General features: G+C 38.9%; 1 protein-coding gene across 3 annotated transcripts in view; it reads right to left on the bottom strand.

Annotated features, from left to right (window-relative positions):
- Positions 1-15,029, bottom strand: part of LOC120539072 (class I histocompatibility antigen, F10 alpha chain-like) — a 50,050-nt gene that overhangs the window by 29,608 nt on the left and 5,413 nt on the right. For all 3 annotated transcript variants that reach the window (XM_039768800.1, XM_039768801.1, XM_039768802.1), the window contains exons 2-3: positions 6,992-7,024; positions 1,663-1,926 (exon numbers count right to left, since the gene is read on the bottom strand). In XM_039768800.1, the coding sequence (XP_039624734.1) occupies positions 1,663-1,926; positions 6,992-7,024 (297 nt within the window). The remainder of the gene's footprint in view (positions 1-1,662; positions 1,927-6,991; positions 7,025-15,029) is intronic.

The following is a 15,029-nucleotide window of genomic DNA, read 5'->3' as shown; positions in this document are numbered from 1 at the left end:
AAAGAATAAATACTGTATACAGAAAAGTACTCAGTTACATAGTACTTCTGATACATCCAATTAACAGCACTGTAACCGAGATCCATTCTTAGGAAATTTCTCGAGTGAAGCCAGGTAACACAGCTAATTTTCATAAATAAAAAATAAAATTACAACAAGAAATTCTGAGCATACTTTGTTAACAAATACAAATAATTTTAAAAAATCATATGTAAGATACAATTCCAGTAATTCACAAAATACTAAGTCAGAACACAGGATATTAAGAGGATGCATGACATAAAAATATTTTGTTCATTCATTTCATTATAAAGCAACATCCTCATTCAGCGTGCCACATACAGTAATGTAGACATTCCCCACCATTGCTCAGGAAGTACTGTCATTCCAGGCTTGAGTGTTTACAGCCATGGTTTAAAGTGAGAAAGTAGGAACACCATCTTTCGGTACTATTGTTGAACATGTCAGGACATAAATAGCAATCACCATGTCCTCACCAAGTCAACAGTGATGCTTATGCTCAGGAGAAATACACTAAGGCATGTGAAGTGAAGGTCAAAGATACCTGGGTGAAGTGGTGCACTTGGATGGAATTGGAGGAGATAAGGAACAAACAGAGACTAAAGCACATGTGGCTGCTCTCCTGAATATGAAAAAGTCATCTTGGATGAAGGAAAGATTCTCTCATCAGATTGGACGGCCAGCACAGACTCTACTATAGAAAATCCAGGAGCAGGTAGGCGGCCAGTTGTCTGAGATCTCCATGACTTTGACTTTATTTTTGACTTTCTCCTGTATGATTTAACTCACCACCACTGTCAGCTGACCATAGGTCATAAACTAATTAATGGATTGTAACAAGATAAGACCTTTTCGCTTTGTTCTTTACTTAAAATGGACACTCCTTGTCAGAGTGTGAATAGTATGGGAGCTTGTGTTCAGTACAGTGGCACACAATTTTATTTAAAAAAAGAATAGATGAAGAAGAATTTGCCCCTTTTGCTTACTAAACAATAGACTTCTTAGCTTAGGAGCCAAATGTGCCAATTTTACATGTAAACTTGTTAAGCATGTTAGCCTTGTATCTTCTTGATAAACATCTTATGAACATTTTATAAGAACTGTGGCTAGTAATTATGAAAGAAATTTATTTTCTTTCATGGCATGTGTATTATCCACACATATTTTGCCTAAATTTGTATTAGCTTAAAAATGTATGTTTAAGGGGGATTTTATTTATTTTAGTATTTTTATGGACACTGAACAATAAGCCTACAGAATTTTATTCTGTTAATAAAAAATGAACAGGTAATATCTGTGGTGTGCAGTTTAATTGTAAAAATACCACTTTAATATACTGTAGAACATAACACTTCTGCATGGTTAGGTATGCAGAAACTTAGATTGGAAAACAATATTGAAAAAAAAAGAAAACAAATTGGAATCAGTATTAGAATTCTAGCAACATGAAACTGACGATCTGTATTGGCCTTAAGTAAACCTAAACAGTTGAAGCATCCTTAAAAATTTGGCACAAAAAATATATAATATTATTACATACGCCTTTCAAGACATCACACAAAAAAGCATTAAAGTCAACTTATATTATAAACACAATTTATCCCCAATTACCATAAGCCCAGATGTAAAGTAACGGCTCACCATTGGTATCATTAGTTCTCGACATCAAGATATCAACATTTACCCTGAACCACTGCTCCTTGCTTTTGCGAGACAAAGTGCCCTTTTTCCAATAATCTTCACTCATCATTTTTTCCATCCATGCTTGTCTAGGAACTTTTTGTTTTGTGTTGCTGTCATAGTAATCAATTTGTCGATCATCAATGAGGCCCATGGCCACAAATGTTGGGAGTTCATTCTGGTTAGAAGAAAGAGCACTATAGGTATAGTGCAGAGAGTGGACTCCTAAGGAGAAAAAAAAAGTCTTGCATAATAAAAATATATACTGTATATAACATTAAACAAATTGTTTCACTTCTTAGTTTTCTGAAACTCTGAATCATGCAGTGATAGCTGAATTCCTAATAAAACTGTAAAGAAATTTGTAATCTTTGTGGAATCTTCTGGATTCTGGGATATATGGCTCATAAATGTGATTTGATCTTTAGTCAAGGTGTAATAAAGACAATTATATTTCTTTAACCCTTAAAATACAAGTGAACACTTATGGATTAAGATTATCAGAAAAATCAACTTTTGGTAAGCTCCACAATTTTTTTTAACTGTCTTCTTCTTCTTTTGGCTGTTCCTGTTAACGGTTGCCAGAGCAGATCATCTTTATATCTTCCTGTCATCTGCATCTTGCTCTGTTACACCCATGTCCGCTCTCACCACATCCATAAACCATCTCTTAGGCCTTCCTCTTTTCCTCTTGCTTGGTAGCTCTATCCTTAGCATCCTTTTCACAACATACCTGGAATCTCCCCTCTGCAATGTCCAAACCAACTCAATCTTGCCTCTCTGACTTTGTCTCCCAACCGTCCAACCTGAGCTGACCCTCTAATGTACTAATTTCTAATTCTGTCCATCCTCGTCACACCCAATGTAAATCATAACATCTTTAACTCTGCCACCTCCAGCTCTGTCTGTTGTTTTTTAGTCAGTGCCACCATCTGCAACCCATATAACATAGCTGGTCTCACTACTGTCTTGTAAACCTTCCCTTTCACTCTTGCTGATACCCATCTGTCACAAATTACTCCTGACACTCTTCTCCACCCATTCCACCCTGCCTACACTCTCTTTTTCATCTTTCTTCCACCATCCCCATTACTCTGTACTATTGATCCCAAGTATTTAAACTCATTCACCTTCGCCAGCTCTAGTCCCTGCATCTTCACCATTCCACTGACCTCCCTCTCATTTACATACATTTATTCTGTCTTGTCTCTACTGACTTTAATTCCTCTCTTCTCTAGAGCGTATCTCCACCTCTCCAGGGTCTCCTCAACTCTCCCTACTCTCGCTACAGATCACAATGTCATCAGCAAATATCATAGTTCACGGGGACTCCCTCCTGTCTAATCTTGTCTTTCAACATGATCACCTTTGCAAATAAGTAAGGGCTCAGAGCCAATCCCTGAGGTAATCCCACCTCCACGCTGAATGCATCCGCCACTCCTACCGCAGACCTCACCACTATCACAGTTCCCTTGTACATATCCTGTACAACTCTTACGTACTTCTCTGCCACTCCCGACTACCTCATACAATACCACAACTCATCTTGAGGCACCCTGTCATATGCTGTGTCCAGGTCCACAAAGACACAATGCAATTCCTTCTGGCCTTCTTTATACTTCTCCATCAACACCCTCAGAGCAAACATCACATCTGTGGTGCTCTTTCTTGGCAAGAATCCATACTGCTGCTCACTAATCATCACCTCCCTTCTTAACCTAGCTTACACTACTCTTTCCCAAGTTCATGCTGTGGCTCATCAATTTTATCCCCCTGTACTTACTGCAGCTCTGCACATCCCCCTTATTGTTAAAAATTGGTACCAGTACACTTCTTCTCCACTCCTCAGGCATCCTCTCACTTTCCAAGATTCCATTAAAGCATCTGGTTAAAAACTCCACTGTCATCTCTCCTAAACAGTTCCATGCTTCCACAGGTATGCCACATGGACCAGTGGCATTTCCATTCTTCATCCTCTTCATAGCTGTCCTTACTTCATCCTTGCTAATCCGTTCCACTTCCTGATGAACTATATCCACAGCATCCAACCTTCTCTTTCTCATTCTCTTCATTCATCAGCCTCCCAAAGTACTCTTTCCATCTGCTCAAGACACCCTCCTTGCTTATGAGTATGTTTCCATCTTTATCCTTTATCACCCTAACCTGCCAATCAGTACAGGTCCTTTTCTCCCCCCTTAGAGTCCAACCTCTCATACAACTCATCATATGCCTTTTCTTTAGCCTTCGCCACCTGTCTCTTCATCTTACACCTTATCTCCTTGTACTCTTGACTACTTTCTGAATCTCTCTGACTATCCCACTTCTTCTTTGCCATCCTCTTCCTCTGTAAACTCTCCTGTACTTCCCCGTTCCACCAACAGGTTTCATTTTCCTCCTTCCGCTGTCCAGATGTCACACAAAGCACCCTTCTTGTTGTTACCATTACTACTTCTGCTGTAGTTGCCCAACTGACTGGTAACTCTTCACTGCAACCCAGTGCCTGTCTTATCTCCTCCCTAAACTCAATCTTGCAGTCTTCCTTTTTCAACTTCCACCATTTGATTCTTGGCTCTGCCCTCACTCTCCTCCTCTTCTTGATCTCCAACATCATCCTACAGACCACCATCCTATGCTGCCTAACTACACTTTCCCCTACCACCACTTTGCAGTCTTTAATCTCCTTCAGATTGACTCTTCTGCATAGGATGTAATCTACCTGTGTTCATCTTCCTCCACTCTTGTATGTCACCCTATGGTCTTCCCTCTTCTTAAAATACATATTCACCACAGCCATGTCCATTCTTTTTGTAAAATCCACTATCATCTGAACTTCTTCATTGCACTCCTTGACACCATACCTACCATTACTTCCTCGTCTTCACTGTTCCCTTCACAAACAGGTCCACTGAAATCCGCTCCAATCACCACTTTCTATTCCTCAGGTACACTGTCCATCACTTCATCCAACTCACTTCAGAAATCTTCCTTCTCATCCATCGAACACCCAACATGCGGGGCATATGCACTAACAACATTCATCATCACACCACCAATTTCCAGCTTCATAATCATTACTCTGTCTGACACTCTTTTCACCTCCAAAACAATCTTGACATACTGTTCCTTCAGAAGAACCCCAACCCTATTTCTCCTCCCACCCACACTACAACAGAACAATTTGAATTCACCTCCGACCCACATGGCCTTACTCAACCTTCCATTCAGTCTCTTGCATGCACAATATATCAACCTTTCTTTTGTCCATCATATCGGCTGACTCTCTCCCCTTACCAGTCACACTGCCAACATTCAAAGTTCCTACCCTTATTTCCACTCTCTTTACTGTCCTCCTCTATTCCTGCTTTCTGACATGTTTCCCCCCTCAATATGCGAACAACACATTTTTTTTTAACTGTATGTAATAATAAACAAAATTTTACATTTCTTTTTTTTAATCCTTGTTATGCAATGATAAACAACTTGCATTTATTCTGCAGTTTGGTACATACAGTATGGCTACCCTCATTACCAAATTAATGTAATATCAATTCAGACTCTTTAGTAAGTAGTGTAGGGAAAGAAGTCTAAAGGATTAGCCAGCTGTTTCACTGAATGCTTCTGGAAAATACACTACCATTTGTGAATTCATTCATTTAATATACACTCACCTAAAGGATTATTAGGAACACCTGTTCAATTTCTCATTAATGCAATTATCTAATCAACCAATCACATGGCAGTTGCTTCAATGCATTTAGGGGTGTGGTCCTGGTCAAGACAATCTCCTGAACTCCAAACTGAATGTCAGAATGGGAAAGAAAGGTGATTTAAGCAATTTTGAGCGTGACATGGTTGTTGGTGCCAGACGGGCCGGTCTAAGTATTTCACAATCTGCTCAGTTACTGGGATTTTCATGCACAACCATTTCTAGGGTTTACAATGAATGGTGTGAAAAGGGAAAAACATCCAGTATGCGGCAGTCCTGTGGGCGAAAATGCCTTGTTGATGCTAGAGGTCAGAGGAAAATGGGCCGACTGATTCAAGCTGATAGAAGAGCAACTTTGACTGAAATAACCACTCGTTACAACCGAGGTATGCAGCAAAGCATTTGTGAAGCCACAACACGCACAACCTTGAGGCGGATGGGCTACAACAGCAGAAGACCCCACTGGGTACCACTCATCTCCACTATGAATAGGAAAAAGAGGCTACAATTTACACAATCTCACCAAAATTGAACAGTTGAAGACTGGAAAAATGTTGCCTGGTCTGATGAGTCTCGATTTCTGTTGAGACATTCAAATGGTAGAGTCAGAATTTGGCGTAAACAGAATGAGAACATGGATCCATCATGCCTTGTTACCACTGTGCAGGCTGGTGGTGGTGGTGTAATGGTGTGGGGGATGTTTTCTTGGCACACTTTAGGCCCCTTAGTGCCAATTGGGCATCGTTTAAATGCCACGGGCTACCTGAGCATTGTTTCTGACCATGTCCATCCCTTCATGACCACCATGTACCCATCCTCTGATGGCTACTTCCAGCAGGATAATGCACCATGTCACAAAGCTCGAATCATTTCAAATTGGTTTCTTGAACATGACAATGAGTTCACTGTACTAAAATGGCCCCCACAGTCACCAGATCTCAACCCAATTGAGCATCTTTGGGATGTGGTGGAACGGGAGCTTCGTGCCCTGGATGTGCATCCCACAAATCTCCATCAACTGCAAGATGCTATCCCATCAATATGGGTCAACATTTCTAAAGAATGCTTTCAGCACCTTGTTGAATCAATGCCACGTAGAATTAAGGCAGTTCTGAAGGCGAAAGGGGGTCAAACACCGTATTAGTATGGTGTTCCTAATAATCCTTTAGGTGAGTGTATGTGGTAGGAAGGGTAATATGTTTGCCACTTCAAGAAAATGTTGGTAGATCTGAAACACAACATGCTATACAAAAAGATAATTTTCAAGTGTTGGGTCTACATTATAATAAGACTTAAATAATAATAACACTTGTTTTCAGATATCCCCACCTCACACCAGGTCACATTGGTTGGTATTTTAAGAAAACTGAAATCAAGTCAAAACCTTTTTTAAATTTTAAAAATAAAACTGAACATTAATCTCTTTTACCTAATGAAATTCACAAGTGTACTACAACATCCTAAAATTTTGTAGTCATCAACACAATCATAAACATGATTGTTGTGTTTTGTGTCCAACTGTACCATTTTTGTGCCTTTATTTTACTTTTATGTAATCAATAAATGTACATATAAAGCACTTACCAGTAAACTTCACATCTGGATTCTGCGGGAAATCTGTAACATGTAAACAAAAAATAGATATATATTGTAATATACCACTTATCCATTTTAATCACATGATTTCATGGATAATGGAGATAAATTTTGTAATAGAACTAGCACCTATGCAGACCAACAATGTACAACAGCAAACAATATTAAATCATAAGTTTAGTATTTTTCAAGTCAAAGTTGCATTGTAAAGGACCAGTGCGGGCAAGATATTTTTAAATTTATAGAAAATATTTAAGTTTTGAACACAATTTTGCATAGAAAATGCTCAAATACCAAGAAATAACTGACTTGAAAAATACAAAACTTATCCTTTTAACACATCCATGAAAAAATCTTTCATTACTCATGTTGCATAATCCAATTCAAGTCATCCAGTCACATGATGGCAACGTACAAAACACAGGCATTTTTTGCTAAAATATTGTTAGATAAATACCTCTGGGAACTCAGAAGAACATGAACAGGAAACAGGAAAGGCACTGACACTGGACTAAGCTTTTGATTTGAAGACAGGGCTCTTGAAGAATGAATGGGGAGAGGGGGGACAGGGGCATGCATAAAACTCAAGACACCCAAACAGAACCAGAATTCAATATAAATTTTTAAAAACAAAGTTAGGAATAAGCATGTTCTGCCGGCCATGCTCTCTTTCTCAGGGGTGGGGGTTGATTTGTTTTCAATCCTATTTTTGTAAAAATTGATCTATTTGTATGGAATGTTGTGTGATTTCAATAAAATCAATAAAAAGAAAAAGCATGTTTTAAAAAAAGAAAGTCACGGGTTGGAGAATGACTGACATGAAGTCATTTAAACAGTTAAAATAGAGCACATGGCTGTTTTAAAATGAAAATCAATTCTTCTCTAAAGTTCTATCTTTTTTGTAAAATCTTTTCCATATCCAGGGGGTCAAATCTAGCAAACTGACATAGGAGCCTACAATTTATTTATTTTAATCAGAGTTCCTAGTGAGGAAAAGGAAGGAAATCGACTGATAAATCCAAAGTTACATTTGTGTATTTCATTCCCACTTTACCACCCTGGAAAGGAATTTTACTGTACTGATTCATTAGTAAAATTCAGAATCAACTCTACCCTTACTTGGGAAATAGACTTATAGTCCTCCGTTAGGCATGGCTGCTTTGCCATAACCTGCAGAAGAAAAGCCATTCTCTAAATGGCTTAGTCTGAAGAGGAAAAGGCGACAGTATTATCACTAATGATGAGCAAAACAGTAGAGTTTTGTTTCTAATATAGTTTTGTCAAGCAAAATGACACCTTTTATTGGCTAAGTGAACCTATTACAAAAGCAAGAATGTTACTTAAGTTAAGGTAAGGTTAAATATGGGGATTAAACCCAGTAATCATGTAATTGTTACATTGTTCTAAACATTCTGTTAGGAAGGGTCAGTTTGAGAGCTGTCCATATTCAGATGACACCACAAATGAAAAACTTGGAGGACAACAGAAGCTGGTAGAGGGAGCTGATGATGAAGGAGTAAATCAAAGGACATTCCTGATCCTAGAAGTGATTTTGGGGCTTGATCAGAAATGACTTCAGAATGGTGTTGAAGTCTGCCATGGAGGCAATTTGACTGCATAGCTGAAAATGAGTAGGGCAAGCTCTTGAGTGGTGGAAAGAAGAGAGGCCAGGGCCTGAAGACAGGGGGTGAAATAGAGGGTGAGAAGGAGAGTGCTTTGACATAGTGATTTGGAGAAGAATTGGATGAATTACTCCAACCCATAGACAGTGGAAAGCACATCTCTCTCTTTTATCCAGAGATTATCTGTGGGAAACTAATTTCAATCTGTGAAAATCTGCTGGGTGCTTTACACAACCACTTATCAGGGAGGCATCCCATCACCATCCATCCATCCAGACGGGGGTCTGCTGGAGCCAATCCCAGCCAACACAGGGCACAAGGCAGGAACCAATCCTGGGCAGGGTACCAACCCACCGCAGGACACACACAAACACACCCACACACCAAGCACACACTAGGGCCAATTTAGAATTGCCAATCCACCTAACCTGCATGTCTTTGGATTGTGGGAGGAAACCGGGCGCCGGAGGAAACCCACGCGACACGGGAGAACATGCAAACTCCACGCAGGGAGGACCCGGGAAGCGAACCCGGGTCTCCTAACTGTGAGGCAGCAGCGCTACCACTGTGCCACCGTGCCGCATCCCATCACACTTTTGTTATTGCACATATCATAATATTCATACCCAATTAATTCAATTCAAGGTTTCAGAGGAACCTATCTTGATGGTATACTGAATGAAAACAAAGAACCAGCACTAGACAGGATGCCAGTCCATCAGTGGACTTATTCACACAATCATACTTAAAATCACACAGGGAAAATATGAATTGTCAAATAAACTGACACACATATTGTAAAGGATGTGGGAGGAAAACCAAAGTACCCAAAAATATGTACACACAAGGAGAAAGTGCAGAATTATTATGGACCACTGAGGCAGCAGTCATAACCACTGCATCACCATACTGCCTCTAGTTTACTGGGATACAAACACTGTGAAGAGGTATATAGTTAAAAGTTAGCAAATAATAAACTTGGGGTGGTATTTTAGTTAGGATTGAAGACTTAATGGGTAAGATATAAAAGTGCAATAATTGGCTTTTTCAGTCCACGTAATAAATCAGTGTGTAGACAACTGTTACAAAGATGTTAAAAACTCAGTATATTATAATGTCAAAACATTGTTTTCATTAAAAGGTTTGAAGATTATTACATGCACACAATTCAGAAGGCATTTCAAGTGGTTGTAATACCTGCTGAAGGTAAACTACTTTTTTCTTTCTCCTGGGCTGATGGAGGGGAATGAGGTGTGCTAATGAATTTATACTGTGATCTCTTTCATGTTAGCTATTGGAAACAGCATGTCATGATATAATGTTGCCTTAGCATAGACGAGACTTGACTGACAGCTGAATATGATCAACAAGTCTAAACAACTCATCTCAGCCTGAAAACAAAGAAAAACAAAAAAAAGACATGTAGCTAGACAAAGGACATTCACAAGAAATTCCTGCTTCTTTAGTTTAATTTTCAAATCATTTTTTTTTTATTAAAAAAAACTTTATTATAGCCACTGACAAATACTGAAGCATATGTTTGGACACATGGCATCCGTTTAATTTTATTTTAAGTGATAGTCACTGTGTTTTCTGCATATTATATAACATTGGCCCCATGATCATCACACAGATTAAATGGGCTTAGTAACGGATTAAAGGTTGACACATTTTTCATTTTGACATTCTTTACTCTTTCCACAGAACTTCTCTAAAGCCGATGCCACATTATGCAACTTCCTAGTCGTTGAGTATTTCAGACTTGTTGACTGCTATTGCTGGTCTCCTTGCCTGACCAATTTACATGACTGGGAATCACTGGTAATGTCACATTTATCAGTTGCTTACAAACCATCCAGCGCAGTCAGGCTCACCTCTTTTTGTGACAGCCATTAAAATGCTTCCTTGATGAAGTCTGTGCTGTGCAAAGGGTTAACGTGCATGTCAAGTCTGACTATAATTTCGGCACTTTTTTTCTTTTTTCCCCCCATTTTCCATTTTGTTGTTGTACATCAAACAAGACACATCAAACAGACAAGCTTCTCTTCTGTTTGTGAGGTCCAAAACACCTTTATTCCTCATTGCTGAATTACATGTCCCGCACTTCCAGATGAGCATTCATTGGTTGTCTACTCTTATGTATACAGAGCCCACCTCTATGACTAAAGACAACATCAAAAACTTCATGGGCTACTTGTAGTGAGTTGCTGTGCATGACACATTATGCAACTGGCTTCATGGCGGCACACTGCCAACTGCCACCTATTCACTAGGATTATGTAACTGAAGGCTATGCTGAAAATCAGTGGAACTATTGTCAAATGGGACATGGCCTTATGATTCAAGCCCAGAGGAGATACAGCAAATTCTACATTTTTTTTTTCTTCAGGCAACAGGCAGTATGTTCACTAATACAAGGAAGTAAGGATTTCATGGTACTCTCCACATGTCACAATACTGACCCTATAAACTAGGGGTGGGCGGTATGACCAAAATTCTTTATCACGGTATTTTTCTAAATTACACCGGTTTCACGGTATTCAACGGTATTTTTTTCCCCATGCATAAATGGATGTTAACCACATTTTCCCCTGCAATTACTTCAGTAGACTGGCTAAGAATAACCTATTCCACTGTAATGAGCATTGTATATTGTACAAACAAAAAACATTTTAATGTGCACACAAGTATTAATACAGGTTTGCATGGCCCCATAAAGTGATAGTTTTCAAGGGGGTGACACTAATGAAGAGAAGGAATCACATTGCATGACAGATGCAGTCAAAATATAGAACCTTTTTATTGAACAAATTTTGCAAAAACTTAAACTATAATTTTGACAACATATTGTCAACCATCCAAAGAGACATTTAGACTTAGTAAAATATCCAGAGGTGCTTGTCAAAAGTTGTATTGCACTGAACAGGTCTTAGAAAAGGAATAAATAGTAAATATTTTTTGTAAACCAACTACACTTTCTGTTAATGTTAACAATCTCTGTCCACTGACATGTTAAAGTGACATTTTTTAACAACTTTACCATCATTAAACTGCATAATATTTAAACTAATAAATATTAACAATAAAAAAATAATAGTGCAACTTCCAGTAATAATACTATTACTTCAAAACTTCAAGCCCAGGTACCTTACACAGTATTCACCAAAATAAAATAAAATAAAACAAGTGCAACTTGGTGATGACATCTTTACCAACTGAACCGTCATTAAGGCAAATTGCATTAATATGGACCTTGCTTCAAGCTAAGCTACATACATAAATAATAAAACTGCAACTTGCAGTTATAATGCTATTTGTAGCATAGTGGGTCTGCGGCTTATATATAAAAAAAAAAGGTCTGTTTTTAAATCCAGTTCGCCATGTCCGTCTCCGTGGGCGCGATTGCACGACTGCTGGGAGTTGATGAGATGATTGGGGCGAGTCGCACCCGATTGTTCTCTATTGATTCATCAGCTTACTGCGGCATGTGAATAAGGCGCTGCGCCGACGGAGATGTATATTTATGAGCCGGCAGGATAGGGGAAAGCAAAAAAGAAAAGATAGAACACAAGGAGGTTAAAGAAGGGAAAAGGCAGTCATGGGAGATGATCCAGACACCAGGAAGGTGAAGGCAGCACAAGCTGGGGCTCCGTGAGCGAGTGCAGGCTAAGGCGATCTAGGGGCTGGTTCATCCCACTAACTAAGCGTGTAAAGTGGGGCAAACGAAATGTAAGACCACCCAATGGATACGAGGAGTGTCTGAGTGAGCGCGAAGGAACACGGGAGGTGTGCCAATCTCGGACGGTCTGACTGCGCATTGTGGCGTCAGCCAATACAGGCTCCGCCAGCAACGCCTGTAAAGGGTGAGCACTTGGAGACAGATGGTGGTGTGCTGCGATTGGAGAGACTGCATTTTAACCTCTATTTTAACGGATTTATTTATTATGGATTTTATCCCCACGTTTCACTGGTTTTATGGATTTGCTATTTATTTGGGTACTGTTTTATTCTGAACACTGCACAATGGACACTTTGTTTTACTTTTGACTGTTTTTAACAAAAGCATTTGAGCACTTTCCACCACCCCGACTTCAATGAGATTTCTCAGCTCATCTCGGTCATAACTATCAACGGTGTTGGTTCAACAGATTCCCATGTGGGAAGAGGGAGTCTGTAGGGAACCGGCATCTCACACTATTACACAGTAACCAGGTACATTACACAGTATTGAAAAAAAATAAAACAAGTACAACTTGGCTTGCAGTATTATCCAGTAGTCCAGTACTATAGAAACAGTATTCACACATTGGAACATAATGGTCCGTATCTGAACTTTTAAAACCAAAGTATCTTCAGACAACAGACACGGCATATTTTTTGGTTAAAAGGTTCTTCTGGTGTCATCATGTTCAACTTTATTGTCTGCTACAGCTTCCGTTTAGGAATGTTCTCTCTCACAACCTCCACTAACGCATGTACTCTGCGGCATTCCTGTTTTGCGGTGTAGCAGTGAAAATGGTCCCCCCTTAAACAGTTTCCCACTGCGCCACGTTCCGAACGTTGTTTAGGCTATTTAAACCGGTGTTCCGGTATAAAACAAATCCATATCATAACAAAAATTAAAAACGTTTTTTGTATGAACCGGTATACCGCCCAGCACTACTATAAACATATCAGGTGATCAATGTCATAACGTGGCAGGACAGAAACATTGACTGACCGTAGAGTGGGTTGAATCATGAAAATCGATGTATAATATACATTAGCCTAGGGTTATTGAAGGGTGCCCTTAAATGTTTTTTTTTTAAAGGAAAGAAGTGGCTTTATTCTAATTTTACTTTGTTTGTTGCTATTTCAATACTTTTAGCATAAAGCAGGCAGAAATAATTGATGGGGAGGTCAAGCTTACAGGTTTCAAGAAAAAAACACTCTCTCGATTGCACCATTAGTAGAACAGGCTCCAAACACTTTAGGCCACAATCATGTCAGACTTGGCCACATAAGTGTGGAACACACACAGGCCCTCATAGAGTCCTTGACCCGAACTGTTCTTGGGGCTAGATTACTGGCCATTCAGCATACTGTATATAATTTCCAAATCCACAGACTACTGAATTGATGATTGACACATTTTGATGATGAACCTTAAGAAGCAGACACAACTAAATATTTCACTTCTTTCAAATCTGGTACTCACTGAGAAGTTGTTAGCAGTGTGAACATCAAAATGAACCAGTAAAATCCTATAAAACAAGGGTGTCAGACTCAATTCCCATGGACTTTAACACGGCCTTGGATGACAGGTTTGTTTTTTCTAAAGTCTCTCTTTAATGTTTCATATATTGATTGCTGATGTAAATGTAATATACAGAAACAATTGAAATGTCTCTTCAGTCTTCAACTGTGTTTATTTGCACAGCACATCACAGATACTAAATTGTAAGAACAAAAACTGCTAATGATCCAAAAGAAAAAAAAATGAAAAAAATGAAAATAAGATGCTATGCCTTAAAGAATGTCAGTGCTTTAACACAATGACAAAGATGTTACAGTCTCAGGTAGATAGATGCATGCCACTCTGCTTGCGTTTTAAAGCTGAACAGATGTCAGAGTTGGCTGCTCTTCCACATTACTGATAGGTTTGTACTTTCGGTGATTTTAAAAACAGAATTCAGGCTTTCAGACTCACATATCCTTGTTTTGCAGATGTCAGATGTATTCACAATACTAAAGTTAATTCTGACTGGGAAAATCTTGGTCAGCCTGTGGTGGGCGATTCAGGAATACAAAGATATTGTTGAGCCAGTGGACACGGCTGCTTGCCCTGCCTTACACCATTGCTTAGAAAAGTTCTTATCTCATTACACAGAAGGCGCAACATGAGATGTCAATATGCATCAGAAAATGAAAAATGAAACAAGGAGAGAAAGACAACAGCAAGTAAAGAAAACAGGTGTTTTTTTTCCTGTTTTTCAACTGTGAACATCTGATGAGCGATGTGTCAAAAGCACATACACAAACCAAAGCTGTATCTGTTACTTGTAGTAGTACTGACATAAAAGATCATTACCGTTACCAAATGAAACTTTGAAAAGGGTGTGCAGCGCACTTAAAACAAGAGTCAAAAACTATGTATGTTCCACTATAACTCACTAACATTCAACAAGTTCAGCAATTCTAGTGGCTGAACGCTCAGCTCTGCAGATGAACATATTGATAAAACTGTTGATGGTTTTGTGCAAAAGAAAAAGGCTGCGTTTATTATTTCTGTGTGCATCACATACTACAAGACTGATAAGAAACAAGCACAGCATAAGTAAAATTCATAATTACACCACAAGAATTATGGATAACTAATAAGTACAATGTAAAAAATACCAGTAAAACACATTACAGGAATATCT

This window comes from Polypterus senegalus, chromosome 11, assembly GCF_016835505.1.
Source record: "Polypterus senegalus isolate Bchr_013 chromosome 11, ASM1683550v1, whole genome shotgun sequence".
Taxonomy (NCBI): domain Eukaryota; kingdom Metazoa; phylum Chordata; class Cladistia; order Polypteriformes; family Polypteridae; genus Polypterus; species Polypterus senegalus.
This window is presented reverse-complemented; position numbering and strand designations above follow the sequence as displayed.